The sequence below is a fragment of the Rhinatrema bivittatum genome, chromosome 8 (assembly GCF_901001135.1).
Source record: "Rhinatrema bivittatum chromosome 8, aRhiBiv1.1, whole genome shotgun sequence".
NCBI classification, from domain to species: Eukaryota; Metazoa; Chordata; class Amphibia; order Gymnophiona; family Rhinatrematidae; genus Rhinatrema; species Rhinatrema bivittatum.
Window position 1 is genome coordinate 141,648,116 of NC_042622.1, and position 21,316 is coordinate 141,669,431.

Below are 21,316 nucleotides of genomic sequence, written 5' to 3' on the forward strand. Positions count from 1 at the left end.
GGAACCCATAGCTTTGGAAAATACTCCCCCTTCCCCAAAAGGCTCCCCAGTTCTTTACAAAACTGAATCCCTCTTCCTTGCACCATCGTCTCATCCACGCATTGAGACTTCGGAGCTCTGCCTGCCTCTGGGGACCTGAGCGTGGAACAGGGAGCATTTCAGAGAATGCTACCCTGGAGGTTCTGGATTTAAGCTTTCTACCTCAGAGCCTAAATTTGGCTTCCAGAACCTCCCTCCTACATTTTCCTATGTAGTTGGTGCCCACATGTACCACGTCAGCGGGCTCCTTCCCAGCACTGTCTAAAATCCTATCTAGGTGATGCGTGAGGTCCGCCACATTCGCACCAGGTAGGCATGTTACCAGGTGATCCTCACGCCCACCAGCCACCCAGCTATCTACATTCCTAATAATCGAATCCCCAACTATGACGGCCAACCTAACCCTTCCCTCCTGGGCAGTAGCCCTGGGAGATACATCCACATTGCGAAAGGACAGTGAACCACCTAGAGAGCAGGTCCTTGCTATAGTATCCTTTCCTTCTGCACCAGGTTCATGCTTTCCGATCATGAGACCTTCTTCCTCCAAGGCAGCACCAGGGCTGCCATTCTTTTTTTTTGAAAGTTTTTATTTATGCATTTAAATCAACCAAATACAAACAAGGAGCTTACTAGCAGTCCCGCCATAGTACAGAATGAAATGTACAATCCTGATACAACTATATGAGAGAGCACACCTATGGCACACAAATAACCCGTGGAGTACATGTCGAAGGAAAACTGCGCTCAAGTACCCAACATGGATAATTAAAGCTGGCTTGCAAAGAAACCGTATAACAGTATGTTGAACAATAAATGCAAACAATTTTGTTTTAATTTTAATTCCCCCCCCCAGCCCCCCCAATTCCCCCCTCCCCCCCCCCCCCCCCCCCCCCCCCCCCCCGGGACCACTTTTATGATATCTGCTGCTCCGGATAACATCAGACCCTATTTGCCTTTCCACGTACAATATGGGTCCCAAATCTCATGAAACTTACGAACGCGGTCATGCTTCACTGCTGTGAGATAGCCCATATGATACACCCTATCAAGTCTTGTGAAAACATTCGCTTGGGAGGGGACATCCGTGTGCTTCCATTGATAGGCTATTTCACACCTAGTGGCAATGAAGATATGCAACACTAGCATTCGTTGTTTATCACGTAGCTGCCCATCTATTAAGCTAAGTAAGCAACCTTTAGGAGAAGTAGAGATATGAACCCCCAGAAGTTTAGCGGCGAACTCTGTCATTAGCACCCATAACTTCTGGATTTTGGGGCAGGTCCACCACATGTGATAAAATGACCCCTTCTCTCCACACGCCCTCCAACATTGTTCACTAAACTTGACGTTCATTCTGTGCAGCCGGACAGGAGCCATGTACCACCTATAGAGCAATTTGTACCCATTCTCTTTAATGGTAGCAGAAATAGAACTCCTGCCCATAATCATATGACATTGCTCCCAGTCCGCATCTGAAAGTACTTCCCCTAGGTCCGTTTCCCACTGCCGCTGATAGGACACTTTAAGCTTGGGGCCGCTGTTGAGAAGCGCATATAAACGGGATATCGGCCGTTGCAAAGACCTCGCTTGTGCACAAAGCGATTCAAAAATCGATCTGCCCGTGCCTAAGTCAGTAAGTGCTCCTGCGGCTCGTAGGAAATGAATAATTTGCAAGTATTGATACCAATCACCCTGGGATAACCCATGAGAAACTTGCAACTCCGTAAAGGGAATCAAGTGGAATCCAGAGACAAATTGACCTGCTTTTGTAAGGTTCAGCTGACTCCACCTTTTAGCGAATGTAGTGTCCAGCCCAGGACTAAATCCAGGATGGGACAGAATGGATGTGAGAGAGTAAATCCCCTTGGGACCCGCCAATCGACTACGCCACTTAGCCCACAATCGAAGCACACCTAAGGTAAACGGAGATAATGTGCCACTAAACATCTGTTTAACATCTGTGCACCAAATCCTATCTACTAAAGATGGGGCCCTTGCAATATATTGTTCAATGCGGACCCAGGGCTTCGGCGCCTCCGAACTGTGCCAATTAACTACGACCCCCAGCACAGTCGCAGTGTAGTACCAACTCAAATTGGGAATGTTCAATCCCCCCCGTGCTTTATCTCTGTAGAGGATATGACGGGAAACCCTCGGCGGTTTCCGCTTCCAGATAAAGCGAAAAAGTTTCCTTTGCCAAATACGCATAGCTCCGTCTGGGACCACTACCGGCAACGTCTGAAACAAGTAACAGAACCTAGGCAAAATATTCATTTTCGTAGCTGCCACTCTCCCAAACCAAGAGATGTCCATTCTGTCCCATTTATCTAAATCTTGTTGGATTTGAGTCATCAGGGTATCATAATTTAAACGATACAGATCATCCAAATTCGTCCCCAATCGCACCCCCAGGTATTTAACACAAGTTTTTGCGAAACGAAACGGTAGTGCACCCCCCACCTCCTTATACAGTGCTTCCGGCATAGAAATATTTAACAGCTCAGATTTATCAGCATTGATTTTAAATCCTGACATGTTCCCAAACTTATACATCTCTTCCAATAACACTTTAAGGGAAGACTCTGGCTTCGTGAGAGTGAATAGCAGGTCATCAGCAAAAAGGGAAATCTTATAATCCACCTCCCCCACTTGTATGCCCTTAATATCTGGATGCCTTCGTACCTTCTCGGCAAAAGGCTCTAGGGAAAGGGCAAACAGCAAAGGGGACAATGGGCAACCCTGACGCGTGCCCCTCTTTACTTCAAAGGGATCCGAGTATGCCCCATTTATCTTTATACGAGCTTGCGGGGACCCGTATAATTTCTTTACCCAGGTAATAAAGATGTCCCCCAACCCCATGACTTCTAGTACTTTGAATAGAAATGGCCAATGTACACGGTCGAAAGCTTTTTCCGCGTCCACCGTGAGCATAACCGCAGGATCATGCTTGGTTTGTGCCCACCACATTAATTCCACCACTCTACGAACATTATCAGACGCAAGTCTGCTAGGTATAAAACCCGACTGGTCGTTCAACACCAAAAGAGGTGCTACACGCCCGAGTCGGAGGGCCAAGGCCCTGGCCAGAATTTTGAGATCAATATTGATTAGGGAAATTGGTCTATAGGATCCACACAAAGTGTGATCCCTACCAGGCTTTGCCAAAATCGTAATGCCTGCTGTGTTAGACTCCTGAGATAAAATACCATCCGATCTCAAGGCATTGTACATGGCTACCAATGGGGGCAACAACTCAGCGCTAAACACCTTATAAAATTTGCCGGTAAAACCGTCCAATCCAGGTGCTTTTCCAAGTTTCAGATCCTTTATAATAAGTGAAACCTCCCCCTCCCGGAGTTCTGAATTAAGCTGTTCCCTCAACTCTGTGGAGAGGGAAGGCAATGACAGATCCTGCAGGTAATGCTCAATATCCTGCGGTGTACAAAGGTGCTCGGAGTCATACAAAATTTTATAAAAGTGGTTAAAGCTTTGTCCAATTTCTTTCTGGGTGTAGACATATTGCCCTTGTGATCCCTTGATTTTGGTGATCTGAGATTGAGAAACCCTCTCTTTCAATTTCCTAGCCAAATATCGTCCCGCTTTATTCCCCCATTCAAAATGATGCTGTTTCAAACGCTCCAACTGATAAGCTATCCCATCTAGTTCCAGAGTGTGTAGGGCCCTCCTCGCTGCCAATAAATGCTGCAACGTGCCTGGCTCTGGAGAGCGTTTATGACTCAACTCTAGTTTAGCAATGGTCGCCATAAGTGTCAGGCGTTCTCTATCTTTCTTCTTCTTTACAGAGACCGCCCTAGCAATACACAGACCCCTTATATAAGCTTTAAGACTGTCCCATAATACTCCGGGAGAGACTTCTCCGTTATCATTGATATCTAGATATGCAGCAATCTCTTTCTTCAAATTCTCAACGAAATCTTTATCATCGAGTAATCTATCGTTTAGTCTCCAGAATTTTGTGCCCGCTTGACATCCCCCAGCTACCAAAGTGAGCCAAATGGGGGCATGATCTGACCAGGTGATGGAGCCCAAGCCAACATCTTTGACCAATCCCACGAGATCTTTATCAATTAAAAAATAGTCAATCCGAGAATAAGTCTGGTGCGGATGGGAGTAAAATGTATAATCCCTGGAAGTGGGATTCTGTAGTCTCCAAACATCAATTAGCCCTCTATCCTGAATAAGGTGTTTAAGCACTCGTCTTACCGCTTTACCACCCGCTCCTCCCCCCTGAGAGTTATCCAGGTAAGGATAGCGGGTGATATTGAAATCTCCACCCATAATAAGATGTCCCTCCGCCCATTCACTAATCACGGAAGAGATTTTAGAAAAAAAGGAAATCTGGTCAGTGTTGGGTGCATAGAGATTCATAAAAGTGTACAGCCCATCATTAAGTTTAGCTTTGACCAGTATATACCGTCCTTCCACATCCCGCACGACCGAAACTACATCAGCCGATAGAGAGCAGGCCAAAAAGATACCCACACCCGTATACTTATGCTGGACTGAAGCTGCAGCATGAAACACTGGCTGGAACCCTTTAATGGATAATAACCTCTCGAATCGTTTCCTTATATGGGTTTCTTGGCAATATATGATGTCTGCCTTCAGATGGAACATTTCCTGGGAAAACAATTGTCGCTTGCTATAGGTGTTCAAGCCTTTCACATTAAGAGAGGTTATTTTTAGTGACCCCATGATGACCAAAGTATACGCCCAGCCCTACGTAGCAGTCTGAAAATGCCCCCTTGAGGTCCCCAAGGCATACTGTTACATTCCCCCCTCCCCGGAACCCTGCAATTACGGTCCGGATCCGATAATACACTACCCTCTCCCCACCCACCCTTAGCCCCTCTTTTCCCCCTCCCCCACCCAACCCCCTCCATCCACTCTCCCCTCAGAGTGGTTCGCCTCCATGAGAGACCTGACGTCACCACAACCATAGTGATAAAGCACTGAACTCCACCCCCCCCCCTCCATCCATCAAATACAGAACATGAAACAGTGAAACAAACTGAGCTAAAGGGTGTAAGTGAAGGAATGGATCCCCCTAGAACATTAATAACATCTGCCTAAGCAAACTATTATAGATCTATCTAAAGTCCGTACACCTCATATCCCCTGTACGCTGAGCCTTTAAGATAAGCGCCCCTAGCAGGCTACAAGAACCTGCCCTGATAAGGGACAGTTCTCAGCCCGGTTCGTCCATGTCCGCAGGTCCTCCTGATCGTCGACGCAAGCGCCGTCCACCTTTTTCCACTCTTTTCCAGCGCGGTCTGTCCGCCCTCCGGGTATTGCTAGTAGTGGCAGCGACCTTTGGTAGAGGAGTTGCAGCCGTGATCAGACCTGCCTCCCGCAGGATGTCTTCAGCCTCCATGACCTTATGGACTCTTGAAGCAGTGCCACTGACAGTAAATAGTAGGCCAAATGGAAAAAGCCAGCGGTATTTAACGTTATGGGATCGCAGAATGCTAATGATATCTCGGAACTCCCTCCGTTTTCTAATAGTAGAAATCGCTAGGTCCTGAAAAACTTCAATCTGGATACCCTTCCACTTAATAGATCCCTGGGACCAGGCAGCCCGAGCCACCTTCTCCTTGACTTGGAAGCTGTGGAAACACGCAATTATATCACGTGGCAGGTTATTCCTTGGGTTTCCAAATGCCCTGTGGGCCCTTTCCAGGACCACCTCCCGAGCCTGGCCAGAATTGTCTTTTTCCCCCGAGTCCAGAAGGGCTGAGCAAATGTCCTGGACAACTTGGGTGCAGTCTCTAAAATCCTCCCCCTCAGGTATTCCTCTAAACCGGAGATTTACCCTCCGGGCTCTATTCTCCAGGTCTTCCATGTGCATTTGGAGTTCCTCCTGCCCCTCCTGATACTTGCTTTGTTCGTCTCGTACCTCATCCAGAGCTGAGTGCAGAGCCTCCAGGCCGGCCTCGTTTTCGTCCGCCCTTCTTTCCAGCTCACGGATGTCTGTTTTGATGTCCTCCCTTAAAGCACTCAGCTCCTCCCGCATGCTGGCCATGTCACCCCGGAGGTCCTTGAACCACTGCTGGAATTCTTGCCTCGAGGGTACCTCCGGCTCGCCGACCCGCGCCGCGGGCCCCGGGTCCTCAGCAGGCTCGCTGCCCGACGCCATTTTGCCGTCAGCGTCCGGGATCGCAGCAGCAGTCGCAGCCGCGAAAGAGAAGCGATTCAAGTCCGGCTTTTTTCGCGGGGTAGAGGGTGCCGCCATGTCTGCTGGCAAATACGCTGAACCGCGGGGGTAACAAACCGAGTGTAGCCCCGATGGCGGGGGATTCACGCCGGAGGAGGGGGGGAGCCGAAAGCTCAGGCGGCCATCTTGGCGGGTGACGTCCCAGGACTGCCATTCTGAAGTTGGGACTTAGCTACTATGTCCCTGAAGGTCTCATCTATATACCTTTCTGTCTGCCTTAGCTCCTCCAGGTCTGCCACTCTAGCCTCCAGAGATCCAACTCGTTCTCTGAGAGACAGGAGCTCTTTGTATTGGATGCACACGTGCAACTTCTCACCGGCGAGTAAAAAATCATACATGTGACACTCGATGCAAAAGACTGGGAAGCCCCCCTCTTGCTGCTGGACTGCTGCCTTCATCTCAAATTTGTTCAGTTCCTAGTTAAGTTTTAGGTTGCTATGGGAGTAGGAATGTGTCTAATTAGCGTCCTTTAAATGTATTAGTGTATTCACTATATGTCTGGTAGTGGCCTACAGGGGAATGATCAAACTCTCAAAAAGGTGTGGGGAATTTGTGAAGTGAAGTTAAAAGGCTGATTTTTTTTTTTTTTTTTTTAGTGTGGAAGTAGCACCTGCCTATAAATTAAAGTACGAGCTAGGGGTGGGAGGGTTGGGAAGCACAAACACACTAAATAATATACCCCAATAGTTTACTTCTCCCCAATACTTAAAAAAAAAAATTTCCCAAGCAAAACTTACTGATTCCTTTCCTCTCAGTGCTCCCACCTTGGGGCTCCAAGGAGGATCTGGCCACCCCTCCTGCCTCCCATTCTGTTAGGGCATCGGAAACTTTTGAAGAGAAGTTGGAGCACAGAATCCAGCTGGCGGTCGATCGGGCGCTGCGGAGCATTGAGCCACTGGAACGGGTGCCCACACTCTCCCTTTGGAAACTCTGTTGGAACATCTCGATGTGCTCATCGGGGTGTTACCGAACCTGCTGGTACTGGTACCTGGGGGAGGATGAGGGTCCATATGTCTTAAATAAATAAATATGACCCCTGGTAGGAGGCCACTGCAAAATCCTCTTCAGCGGACTCAAAAGGTCTCCTCTCAGAACAGTCTCCTCCAGAAGAACGAAGGAGGTCTCTGCCTGAGGACGTGACCTTCAAAGTTTTTGTGAGAGCAATGATGGAGGCCATACCTTTTCAGTTGATAACGGAGGAGGACACCAGGCACAAGACACTGGATATCCTCCAGTTTGTGGAGGCTCCTAAAGAGATCATGGCGGTCCCGGTACACAAGATCTTTATGGAGTTACTGTTGAGGATTTGGAGCACACCCTCATGGTTCTTCCTGTGAACAGGAAGGTGGATGGGGTTTACCTCATCCAATATGCTTCCAGATTTGAAAAGCATCAGCTGGCATACCAATCAGTAGTGGTCAAATCCGCTCTCAAGAAGGCCAAGTGCTCTTGGACCCATTCCTCCTGCGACCTTGGGGAAGGATCACAGAGCGCTGGACAAGCTTGGGAGGAAGATGCTTCAGGGGGCAATGCTCATTGCCCGCATTGACATCTATATGAGCCAATACTCTCTCATCCTCTGGAAGCAGGTGTAAGAGGCGGCCAAGTGATTGTCTCAACAGCAGCAAGACACCTTTTTGTTGCCAGTGAGTCGGGGCCTGGTGTGCAGAAAAACCAAAGTGTGTTCCACCTACAAAATGTTTGAGACAGCCTCAAGAGTCTCTGCAGCAGGAATCGGCGCTTGCAGAATAGCATGGCTGCGGGCCTCAGATCTACGACTGGAGGTACAGGAAATACTCGCTAACCTGCTGTGCACAGGAGAGAATCTCTTTGGAGACAAGGTGAGGGACACAGTGGCCCAGTTGTGGGATCACCAAGAGATCCTCCAGCATCTCTCCGCCAGCACTTCGGACTTGCCTTCTCAGCCAGGAGTTCTGTGAAGCAGGGTCAGAGGAGGTCTTTCTACCACCAGAGGAAGTACTATCCTCCATCCCCTTGCTCCCAACTGCAGAGGGTGAACTCCCGTGGCCATCCCAGTCAGCAGTGAGCTCCCAAGCCTCAACTGGCACTCTAGCTAAATCCAGGGGCGGGGTTTTGACTGGATCATGGGGAGCATAAGCTAGCCACTCGCACCTCTGAGACACTGGTTCCCCCGGATGCGGGCAGGCTACAGTTCTTTGTGAATCGGTGGCCCAGTATAACCTCGGACCAATGGCTTTTGTCCATCGTCTGTCAAGAGTACCGATTGAACCTATTTGGGCGCCCTGCCAAATTCTCCTCCATGCTCATTTTGGGGGCCATTAGTGCATCAGGAGGTACTGTTTCGGGAGTTCTCCGCCCTCTTAACGGCCAGAGCAGTCAAGCCTGTTCCACCAAGGCAAAGAGGGCAGGGATTCTACTTCCTGTACTTCTGATTCCAAAGAGAACAGAGGGACTCCATCCCATCCTAGACCTGAGGGCCTTGAATAAGTTTCTAAAAAGAGAAAAGTTCAAGATAGTTTCCCTGGGCACCTTGATTCCCCTCCTGCAAAAAAGGATGCATACACCCACATCAAGATCTTTCCAGGTAATAGGAAGTATCTCAGATTTGTGGTGGGAAAACAGTGCTTCTAGTACAGAGTGTTGCTGTTTGTGCTAGCATCGGCCCCACATGTCTTTACAAATTGTGTGGCTGTGGTGGGGGCACACCTCTGCAGGCTGAGAGTGCATGTTTTCCCCTACTTGGACAATTGGCTGGTCAAGAGCATCTCTCAGATCTGTCCCTGCGCTTAGAGTCATGAGAGTTTGTTATCAACTACCCGAAGTCCCATCTCAGCATGTCAACTCCATTTTTCTGGTTTTAGTAAGAGCCTGGACGGCCAACATAGAGGATAATTTTGTTTCCCCTGAAGAAGGCGTGAATAATGCCGAAACATTGTCAGTGTCGGGCGAATTGTGGGATTAAGCTTTAAGCACCGCGTTTGTGGATTCAGAAACTAAAAAGAAAGGAAATTCTGTTTGACAAAAGATAAGTGTCATAGAAAGATCTAATAAAATTGTTTTAAGGTTAGGTAATTAAAATTTGGAAAAAGTATTTTAAAAAGAGTGGCAAATAAAAGTATTTTGATAGGTAATGACAGCATGAGAAAAAGTATATGACATGAACTGGGTGCTCTTGTATATGATGCTGGTTGAAGCCCATTCTGGGCAAGAGCCTGTGGATTATTTGATACAGAGCACAATGTTTTTGATACTAATTTCCCATTTTTTTGAATATTAGAATTGTATTTCCTCAATGGTGGTTTTTCTCAATAGCATTTTAAGAAAACATGAATGGTCAGACAAAACGTCTGTTATTTTTAATGTTTCAAATTAAACTACTATGCATCACAGAATAGCACAATTCATTAAATAAGCCATAGCCATAAAGGAAATAATAAAATGGTCCTGTTCAAAAGTTTGCATACCATTAGTTCTTAAAATCGTGTATTGCCCCTTTTGCATCAGTGACAGTTTGCAGTCTTTTCTGATGGTTGTGAATGAGGCCCTTCATTTTCTCTTGCAGTAAAGCTGCCTATTTCTCTTGGCAAAAAGTCCTGTCTAGCATGAACTATATTTTTGAGTTCTCCCCAAAGTGGCTCAATGATGTTGAGGTCAGGAGACTGTGATGGCCACTCCAGAACCTTCACTTTCTTCTGCTGCAGCCACTGAAGGATTGACTTGGCCTTATGCTTTAGATCATTGACATGTTGGCGACTCCAAGTGTGGCCCATGCACATCTTTCTGGCTGATGAATGCAAATTCTCCTCCAGTATTTTCTGATAAGATGCTGCATTCATCCTTCCATCAATTTTCACTAAATTCCCTGAAGCTCACCCCCCCCCCCCCCCCGCCAAAAACAGCAGAGATCCACCTTCATGCTTCACAGTAGGGATGGTGTGCTTCTCTTCATAGGCCTTGTTGACTTCTTTCCAAGCTGACCTTCTGCAAATGCTATGGGTTCCATACCCGCTGGCCCCAACGGTGACCTTTTTCTAATACTACAACCTCCTGGGTTCCTTGCTACCAACATACTGACCATGTCCCAATACCACAGCCTAATTTTTTCAACCAAACTTGGATCCAAGTTTGCAGCTATGATCTCCAAGCCAGAGATTTGCCTCTTAAGCTATAGAAACAATCAAACCAAGATATATATCACCAGCTTTCTATACCTTGGTTTGGTTGTTTCTACATTGAATGTCACCTGGGTACTTTTTTGATATTATTGTTTTGATCCTAAGCTATAGAAGCAGATCTCCTAATTGAAGTGGTCATTAAAAGGCCCCAATTACTTTAATCTGGTCATACATTGCTATTCCTTCACTACATCTTTCTCTTACAAGATTTAAAAATAAAGTGTTCATCTCAGTTTATCATTTTAGAAGGCTGAACTGTATCCTCTTGCAACAAACAAGGCAGTGAGATAAATTATAAATGTTTTTCCTATTTTTTTGTATATTTTCCCCTGTACAACCTCTTTACACACACTCATTAGAGTCTCATTACTTCTCTTCTGACTGTTATCAGAGAAATCATGAAAAGCTTCTCTCCTTATCCTATCCAGCGCTCATCAATGCATATCCTTATTTCCCCTGCTTCCTTCTGTGTAACCATTTCCTTATGTAGGCCTTGTACTATGATGACCTTCTGTGACTGAGACAGTTTTTGTTTACATGCTTAGACTCACTTCTAGGTATCCATGTTCATACAGTTCTTAGTTTGGTTCTAATTCCAGGCACTGGTGCTACTTCCAGAGGATTCTTTCCGAATAGAGAGCCAAGGATTGAAATCAGACACTTTAGCAGCATATGCCCTAAGCATGAAGCTGGCCAATATTTAGCTCCTATTGTTTTAGATTGTTGGTAATGGTAACAATATCGTTTTATCTACAGTGATGAGCCAGTAGCAGATATTGAAGGGCACACAATGAGAGTGGCTCGAGTATCGTGGCACCCTTCTGGGAGATTCCTAGGCACCACATGGTAAGGATTTTGGAAGATTTGTTCCATATGGAAAAGTACTTAAAATGTTTTGTTTAAAGCTACAATACATAATTGGGCAACAAGGCACACAGGGTTCCATATTCAATGGCATTTAGCCAGATAACTTTAATATAAAACATTTAAAAAAGAAAGATTTATTATTCACATTATCTTATATTCTAAGTGAGTTCAAAACAGCATGTATAAAATAAACATAAAATAAAAAAATGTATGTTACTAAACATTAACAAACCAAGCTTGTGAGTTATCCAAATAAATCCTGATTTTTGAAATTTTTGAGCACTGACCCAGCCAAATCTTAGCTGAGTAACTCATTATCCAGTTAAAATTTAGCCAGATAATGTGGGGGCATTCCAGGGCGGAGTTAATTTAGCTGGATGAATTATCTAACTATCTCTGATGTTCAGAGTTTGCTGAATAACTTATCCAGTTAACTGTAGCCTGATAAACTTATTAGGCTAACTTTAAAATAATTGGCTATATTCAGTGGTGCAACTGTGCCCCCAGCCAGTCGGGTTTTCAGGATATCCACAATGAATATGCATGAGATAATTTTGCATATCATGGAGACTCAGTGTATGCATATTCATTGCGGATATCCTGAAAACCTAACTGGCTGTGGGGTCCCCAGTTTGGGAAGGTCTGTTGTACTTGATAATCAATTCACCATCCACTAGTCATGTCAGGTGGTTGGGTCTTGTGGTCATTGGTTTTCTGCTACTTAAGATGGAATATAGAAGAACTTAATTGCCAAGCTTCCATTGTGCTGAGCCCCATTTTTGTGTGATGTCATGTTAAGAGTGAAATCATTGGGCCAGCCAGGTGGCAGTACTGCCCACTGCCATGTGGTGGAACTGGAATTCAAATCCCTGCTCAGGTCTTCTGTTCCCCAGTTCTCTTGGGGCTGGGGGTACCATGGAGGCAGCTTGCACAGTCCCTTAAGCAGGGAGAGCCATAGTCATTTAATATTGATGGTACCTAGTATTTGGATTTAGGACCCATGATTGCAATTTTTTTTGAAGACCCCTAGCCAAGTACTGTCCTTGCAGTGACCGGCCTAACGTAAGTTATAGCAGATATAAAATATGGAAAAAATCCATGGGTGATTGTAAATGAAGCTCATGGCATCAACTCCTACTCCTCATTGCAATTTAGCTGGAAACCCAAAGAAGGAAACTCCCAGATCATAAAGAAAATCATTGTTTAGAGAATGTTGTGTTCCTTTTTTACATTGAATTTTGAAAAGTAAAGTCTTAAAAATGTGGAAAATAGTTAATAAGGGACCATATTGTTGAAGAAAACTTGAGAGAGCCGTAGATGCAATCCCTATGAGAGAGACTGTTTGGTGGAGGTATCGCACACAAACTAACTCCTGGTACCCCATATAAGACAGCATCAAAATTACAGCTTGGTGGAAAGAAATTGATGTTTGAGCTCTGGTTGCTTCAAAGAGCAGAGAATTCCATGATTCCATAGTGATGGTGAAGAGCAGCTACCAGCCACATATGTGGCAGGTGCCACACGATGTTAGCAGCATTGCTAGTGCCACAACAGAAGGTGGTGCCCGAGCTGCATGACTTAACCTGTAGTAGACCATAGTGCTCTCAGTTGTCAACAGAGTCAGGAAGGAGTTGTGCTGATATATACCTATCCAGATGGATCATGGCTGCTGTAGATGGAATTTGGACCCTCGAGGATTCTGTAAATGGCAATGCAAAAACTTTTATACAAGTCTGTTATTAAGTGAGATTTTATATCATTTTAAACTGTAAAGGAGCAGCAGCAGCAGGAGGAAAAAGCTAAAAACTGAATTGAACATCCTCCTGAAAGAGAATACATTGGAATCAATTTTCTCCTTCCTATTTTGGAAACAAAAGAGAGAGAGTGTCAAATGGGGATAATGGTGATTCCAAGCACTCAAAGTCACTGAAAGAAGAAAATACTGGGAGTTAGTAAAGTAATTATTGAACATCATAAATTACCCGAGTACTTTATATATCCAATAAAATTAAAGCAATGGAGCAAAGTGCAGAACTGGGAAATGATATATTGCAAGTTAAGGGGAAAGTCCAATTCCAACTGTTATAACGTGCAATGCTTTACCTGAATTTTCAAAGGCAAATCACGGGGTACATTCCCTTTTAAAAATCTACTTGTAGAACCTGCATTAAAATCAGCCACTTAGTTTATACTTCTTTTGTGCAAGAAGCAGAAAGGAGGAAAAAACAGCACTTCCTTGTTCATACCCCCGATCAGTCCAGACGAATGGGTTTGGCATCCCTACTAGCCAGACAGAGGCAGAAAATAAAAAACTTTTCAGACACTGCTACATAACTAGAGTGCCCCCTGCAGTCACTCAGTATTTCTCTGTCTTCAGCAGATAGTAGAGGTGTAAAACCTGTAGTCTGGAGTTTAAAAAAAAATAAAATAAAAAGATGAGAGAGGAAAATTGCTCGCAGGGGTGCTAGGACCATCCCCCTGGTAGAGCAGAGCACCCGGGGGGGGGGGGGGTTTGGTGGCCCTTTTTATGCTTCTGCCAGACCTTTAGGAGGGTTTGATAGTCAGTGGCGCTGGCTCCCTCATACCCTGCCTCTTCCTCCCCTCTGTGGAAGCTCCAGTTCTCTCCAGAGCAAGATCAGCTGAAAGGAAGTATTTTCTAATTTATTTGCCTGTCAGTGCTTTGGGTGCGTGGCCACTTTAAATGAAATTTAAAAAAAAAAAAAAAAAAAAAGCGAGAGAGAAAATGTCAGAATCGGTGCTGGGAGAAGCTTGGTTCTGCTGGACAGCATAGGAGCTTGTTCAGTAAGTTTCCTGTGGTGTGGGAACCAGTGAAGGGATTTTAACCGCATGGAGGATGAGAAAATGATTCAGGCACATTTGTTGCTTTAGCATTTTGGGGTGGCACAGGAAGCACGAAGCAACCTGTGTTGACCAATGAGTGTTGGTAGGATTGTCTGCTCTTGGTGCTTGTGCAAGGGGCAATGAGGAGGGACCTTAGGGAGAGTCCTGGTCTTCCATGCATGTCACTTGGGGGAAGTAGTAGCAGCTGCAGGCTGCTTGTGACTCTCGAGCAGACTTGCTGATGGTGGGGAATGGTGGACATTTTAGAAGGTGCTGCCATGTTGCAGAGCTCTGCAGGGGGGGGGTGGGGGAGGATGCCACAGGCATCCTGCTGTGCTGTTGCCTCAAGTTGGGGGGATTCTCAGAGAGACAAGGGGTTCTTCTGGCCATACCCGCAGGACGGGAACTGAAGGAAGAAAACCTCTTTTTTGCCGCAGTTTTTTCTTAAGCACAAGACATTCTTAGAGAAGAGAGGTGCAATAAGGTCCTCCAGAGTTCTCTGCTAGTTTTTCGTTAAAAAATAAATAATTTTGGGAATCTGGTTCCCTGGGGTGTTAGGTTCCTTTAAGGGCCATCACTCAGGGAGAGTAGGGTGAGCCGGGGGTGGGGGGGGTTGGTAACCCTAATTGGTCTCAGCCTGGTGACTTTGGGGAGATTGATTACCTGTGGTCTGTCTCCCTCCTTGTTCCCTCGTAGCTCTCCCTTGGCTCAAGGCCTTTGCTGACTATTATTAAGAGAGTGTTTGGTTACAAGAAAAGGAAAATCAGTTCAGACGCCGGGCTGCAGCACTGGCAGGGGAGGCCGGGGAGCAGCTGGGATCCACCTCGGGATGGTTTCTCTGCTGTGTGGGGAGTTGACGAGTGCCGGCAGCACATGTAGCTATAATTCCCGACATGGCAGTGTCCTCGGAGCGCAGGAAATGCTGCCGTTTGTGTGATGATGAAAAAATGGACTACTGTATGTAGTAGCTTCATGGCACGAGCCGGTTGAGAGTTCTTCTCCAGGAAATGTGCAAGGTCTCTGCTTTGGGCTTCAGGGATGCTGTTTATTTTTATTGTATTTATTTATTTGCTTTTATATACCAAAGTTCATTAGGAACATCACATCGGTTTACAATGTAAAATATGTGACACAGTTAAAAGACAAACAGTCAGTTACATCAACAATTAAGAAAATATTCGACTAAAATATACAGTAAAATTACTAAAAGGTAAATGCTAAAATCATAAAAGTTAAAAAAAAAAAAAAAAAAAGAGCTATGTAGACAGGTGCTCTGCTTCTAAGGTTAATATAAAATCCTATATAACATTAAATAGTGTGAGGGTAGCCATTAAGTATAGGCTTGCTGGAACAACCAGGTCTTTATTTTTTTCTTAAAGATTCGGGGGTTAGGCTCTAATCTTAAGTCTTATGGTAAAGAGTTCCATAGGTGAGGGCCTGCTAGAGATAGGGCTCGCTCTCTCACAGTGTTAAGATGTGCTAGTTTTGGAGACGGGATTGGTAAAGTACCGTTGCTGGCTGAGCGCGTGTTTCTCTGTGGCGTGTGAAAGTAGAGGGCAGCATTAAGCCATTCTACATTGTTATTATATAATGTTTTATGAATTAGAATTAAAATTTTGAAATGAATCCTGTATGATATTGGAAGCCAATTGAATTCCTTTAAAATAGGTGTTATATGGTCAGTTTTTCGGGTATTGGTAAATACAGTAGCTTCATGGCGCACACCCGTTTACACTGGGTTCAACAGCTCCAAGTGTCTAAGGCAGGTCCGTTAGCCATTCTAAAGTGGACAGAGCACTTGGGAGCAGGGGTGGCCTATACTGATGATGCCTTGTGTGCTCTCCTGCGTCCCTCGGCAAGAAACATGATGTCGGCTATTTTGTCCCGGTGTCTCCTCTGACTGCGCAATTGGTCAGTGGATGTATGGCCCAAGTCTTAGCTGCTACATTTTTTTGAAAAGGTGAAAAATCATGTGGATAAAGGTGAACCAGTAGACTCGGGTGGTTCTATAATGAGGCAGGGTGAGGCGGCCGCTTTAGGCGGCAGAATTTTGAGTGGCAAAAATTGTCTGTCTCTCAGTCTGCCACTATGGTGTCCACATCACCCTGCCTGCCCCTGCTGTGGCTGCCGACCCAGGCCAGCGGCAGCAGAAAAAAGGACGGTTGCTGCCGTGGGCCACCAGATGCCAGGCCGGTAGCATGGAGGAGGGTCGATGACGCCGGAGCTCAGGCTGGTGGCGGCCAAGAGAGATGATGACACCGGAGGCCAGGCCGGCAGTAGGGAGGAGGGAGGAAGGACGATGCCACCACCGCTGAAGGCCAGGCCAGCGGCGGGGAAGAGGGACAACGACGACGACACTGGAGGCCAGGCCGGCGGCGGGGATGAGAGATGATGACGACGAGGCCAGGCCGGTGGTGGGGAGGAGGGATGACGACACCGGAGGCCAGGCCGGCAGCGGGGAGGAGAGATGACGACACCACAGCCCAGGCCGGCGGCGGGGAGGAGAGACGACACCGCAGGCCAAGCCGGCGGCGGGTAGGAGAGACGACGACACTGCAGGCCAGGCCGGCGGCGGGGAGGAGAGATGATGACGACGATACTGGAGGTCAGGCCAGTAGCGGGGAGGAGAGATGCCGTTGACAGGGAGGAAGGTGTTATATGACAGGGAGGCCAAGCTGGCAGTGGGGAGGAGAGATGCTGTTGACAGGGGAGGAAGGATGATGCTATCACCACTGAAGGCCAGGCCAGCGGCAGGGAAGAGGGACGATGACACTGAAGGCCAGGCCGGCGGCGAGGATGAGAGATGACGACACTGGAGGCCAGGCCGGCGGCGGGGAGGAGGGATGATGACGATACCGGAGGCCAGGCCGGCGGCGGGGAGGAGGGATGATGACAATACCGGAGGCCAGGCCGGCGGCGGGGAGGAGGGATGATGACGACACCGGAGGCCAGGCCGGCAGCGGGGAGGAGAGACGGCGACACCGCAGGCCAGGCCGGCGGCGGGGAGGAGAGACGACGACACCGCAGGCCAGGCCGGCGGCGGGGAGGAGAGATGACGACGATACTGGAGGTCAGGCCGGTGGCGGGGAGAAGAGACGACAACTCTGGAGGCCAGGCCGGCGTTGTGGAGGAGAGACGCCGTTGACAGGGAGGAAGGTGTTATATGACAGGGAGGCCAGGCTGGCAGTGGGGAGGAGAGACACTGTTAACAGGGAGGAAGGATGATGCCACCACCACTGAAGGCTAGGCCGGCGGCGGGGAGGAGGGACGGAGGGGTGAAGCGAGAGGGGGTGGAGTGAGAGGGCACCATCTCGTCCCTCACCTCAGGCAGCAGCTTGCCTTGAGCCGCCCTTGCCGGTAGGTTGTTATGGAAGTGCATACAATTAGAATCCTTTAAATGTATTAGTGTATTCACTATTTATTTGATAATGACCTAAAAGGGGATGATTAAATTCTTGATAAGGCCTGGGGCAATCCTGAGTTTAAGTTAAAAGGCTGATTATTATTTTTGTTTGTTTTAATTGAAAGTTTCTCCTGCCTATAAATAAAAGGATGAGCTAGGGGTGGGCGGGAGAGGGATGGGAGTGAGGGAAATACAAACACACAAACTCCTGGCTTTTGCCTGCTTCTGACTTGCTATTTAATACAAACACACTAAAGAATATATCCGAACAGTCAATTCTCCCCAAAACTTTTAAGTTCTAAAATTTCCCAATGCGGTCCATGCTGATTCTCTTCAGCCACCAGCAAGGTGATCCTCTCCTCTCAGTGCTCCCAACTCCTATGTGAAGTTTTTTTTTTCTTTTGCTTTCCAAGCTTTTCACTTTGATCCTTACTTTAATGTTTTTTGATGTGTAAAGTAAGCAAGTAATTAAGATTTAAATTATTTTATTTTCTCTCTGCCTATAGTGTAGAAACCCACAGGCTTGTCCTGGAAAGTAACACAGCTGTTGATGCTTTGCCCTTCCTTTCAGCTATGATCATTCGTGGCGTCTGTGGGACCTGGAGGCTCAGGAGGAGATTCTGCATCAGGAAGGGCACAGTAAGGGGGTATTTGACATCGCCTTCCACCTCGACGGCTCGCTAGCCAGCACAGGGTACGAACTGTATGCATTAACTGTGGTGGACTTTAACTGCAGCCAGTGAACTCTGTTGGAGTGAACATTTCTAGACCTTTTGCCTTCCAGCATTTTTCAAGGAAGCACAATGTATGTTTCTCTGTGGATAAATAGAACATAATTCAGCCACACAAGTGGGTGATGTGTTCTGATGGCACAGAGATGGAAGAGCTCTGTCGAAGCTCAGAAGAGATAAGGTCTTTCTGAGCATTTGCAGGCATTCTTGTGCAGCTGCCGCCACGTGTCTCCTCAGTCTTTCTTCTTTCACTCACATGAAAAGACTTTATTTCAATTTAAAGCCTGCCTATTTAAAAAAAAGTATGTATTGCTTTAGGTTGATAAAGAAGGATTGGATCTTTGTTGGAATCCTACTGGGTACTTGTGACGTGGATTGACCGTTGTCAGAGACAGAATGTTGGGCTTGATGGACCTTTGGTCTGACCCAGTATTGTATTTTGTATGTTTGTTTTTCTAACAATAATCATTGGCACATGCATATGATAAAATACAAAGCCTACAATAAAAACACAAATAGCATAATAAAATCTGAAAAAGAAATCAGTAACATGACATAATAAAATGCAAACATAAGACTACAATGAATACATAAATTAAACATAGTACAAATTGCATAACTGATCTCTAACAAAATACTACAGACCGCAGTTGGAATCAGGATGCTCTTGCTTTCTCTTTAAAGTTGTTTGTCAAACTTTTTGCCTTAGGGATTTTTACTTCATTTTGATTTAAGGATTTTTTCATTTGTTTTTTTCTTTTCATAAGTCTTAAAAAAAAAACCCCATTTTTCTCATCATCCAGTCAGACCAGTGGGTAATGCGCACCAGCCAGCAGAGGAGACAGATCAACAAGCTCGCTGATGTCACGTTTTATATACCAATTACCAATGTCCATCTCCGCTCAAGATGAGAAATATAAATATATCCCAAAACAATCGTAATCTCACCTACAATAAAGTTCTTCTGAACTAATTACTCTATTTTAAACAATTAAAAAATGAATTGAAAAGAAAGAGGTAAGTTTCATATTATAGATGCATGCCTCCTCGGCCTTGCGTCTTTCTTATGATATAATCATTAACTTGCCTCCTTCCTCCTTTAATTTATTTAATTTGTAAGACAAAAAAATTTTTTTTGAAGTATTTTTATAAATGAATTTTCTCTAAAAATCAATTGTATTCTCCACCTTGCATAATAGGATAGTTCAATATTTCTCGCCAAAACTTTAAAGGCTTATATTGAGTAAACAAACTCTTTATCCCAATGCTTGGGGAAAATTATCTTTGATCAGATCATATAAACGCCATTTGTTTTAAATCTCCTTTGAGGGAAATTTCATGTGAACGCCAATATCTTGCACTTTAACTGCCACTACCAAATTAAATATTTTGAGACTTATCTCCCGACACAACCGTGTTTCGAAAAACTGTTCTTCCTTCGTCAGGGGAGCATGTCCGTTCTTCTTCTTGTTTTCTCAGATGTTCAAATTTCAATTCGTGACTTTCTCCGTTCGAATTCAAAGCGCTACATGGCTTTTTGCGTCCTCTCTCTCAGGCTAATAAGCTCCGAGTGGCACCCCAAGGTATAGGGCAGAGTCAGTCAAAGCTTTCTCTGTCTCCATCTGCTGGAGGGGAGGCAAAACCCAGGGTCTAGACTGATCCGTGGTACAACAGGAACAAAAATTAGCAGGTAAGAACCAATTTTCCTCTTTCTCTAATGTTGCACTTTGTGCTTCCTTTGAGGAAAGACCTCGGATCCTTGTGTTGACACAGTGGGACTGTATCAATAGCTTTGCTGAAATCCAAGTAAATCACATTAAGTGCTCGCTCTTGATCCAGTTCTCTATTCACCCAATCAAAAAAAATCAATCAGGTTGGTTTGACAGAACCTTTCTCTAGTGAATCCATGTTGCCTCGGGTCCAGCAACCCCACCGGTTTGTAAATGGTTCACTATCCTTTCCTTCAGCAGAGTCTCCATAAATTTTTCCACCACCAGGGTGAGGCTAACTGGTCTGTAGTTTCCAGCCTCCACTACTCCCATTTCTAGGGATCTATGAAACAGGTCTTTCAGCTGACTGCCAGCATTTTCAGATAGGGTAGGGCTCTTCAGCTTGGAAAAATGATGGCTAAGAGAGAACATGATAGAAGTTTATAAAATGAATGGGTGAAACAGGTAAATAAAGGACGGTTATTAACCCTTTACTAAAACAAGGGGGTACTCCATGAAACTAACAACTGGCACACTTAAAACAAGTAAAAAGTACGTTTTTACTCTGCACCCAATCAAGTTGTGGAATCTGTTACCAAAGGACGTGGTGAAGTGTAGCAAAGCGGAGTTTAAGAGGTTTGGACAAGGTCCTAGAGGAAAAGTCAATAAAATATTATTAACCAGGTAGTCTTAAATAAAAGCTATTGCTATCCCTGAGAGTAAGCACAGGATAAAGATCAAGTTTTTGGGACCTGCCAATTATTTGTGATCCAGACTAGCCACTGTCAGAGACGGGATGCTGGTCTTGATGGATCTTGATCTGACCCAGCATGATGATGATGTTAGACAGCAGGCCAAATCAGCCACATAATCACATCCCCTTTCTCTTAGAATTAAAGTTTAGCTTGCGTTAAAGACTGAGGAGACTAGCGTGACAGTGGATGAATGGGAAGGTCTGTATATATTTTCTGAGCTCAGGGAGACCTTTTCTGTTTTGGTGCCATTGGATTTAATTTAGAAATCCTCGCAGGTGTTTAATGCGTGTAGTTTGTATCTGCTGGCCCGAATTTTCAAAGGGAAACCACATAGGGCATTTCCCTTTGAAAATGAGCTTCTAGACCCACGTGCCTGCACTCTCGATTGGTATGTTGAAAATTGCCCCCCCTACATTGGTATCTACATCTGGGGGTTTCTGCTCTAGCCATTGTTTGAATCTGGCTTCTAGGAATTAACAGTGCCCTCTTATATTCCTTTGTGGTGTCCATTGTACTTGTGTACACTCCTTCAAGGTATAAAATGGTTGGATAATATGGTGATTTTCTGTATACTTTTGG

The 21,316-nt window shown here is 45.7% G+C and overlaps 1 protein-coding gene across 4 annotated transcripts in view; it reads left to right on the top strand.

Annotated features, from left to right (window-relative positions):
• Window positions 1-21,316, top strand: part of PRPF4 (pre-mRNA processing factor 4) — a 124,410-nt gene that overhangs the window by 86,742 nt on the left and 16,352 nt on the right. For all 4 annotated transcript variants that reach the window (XM_029611847.1, XM_029611846.1, XM_029611848.1 and 1 more), the window contains exons 10-11: window positions 11,188-11,277; window positions 18,114-18,236. In XM_029611847.1, the coding sequence (XP_029467707.1) occupies window positions 11,188-11,277; window positions 18,114-18,236 (213 nt within the window). The remainder of the gene's footprint in view (window positions 1-11,187; window positions 11,278-18,113; window positions 18,237-21,316) is intronic.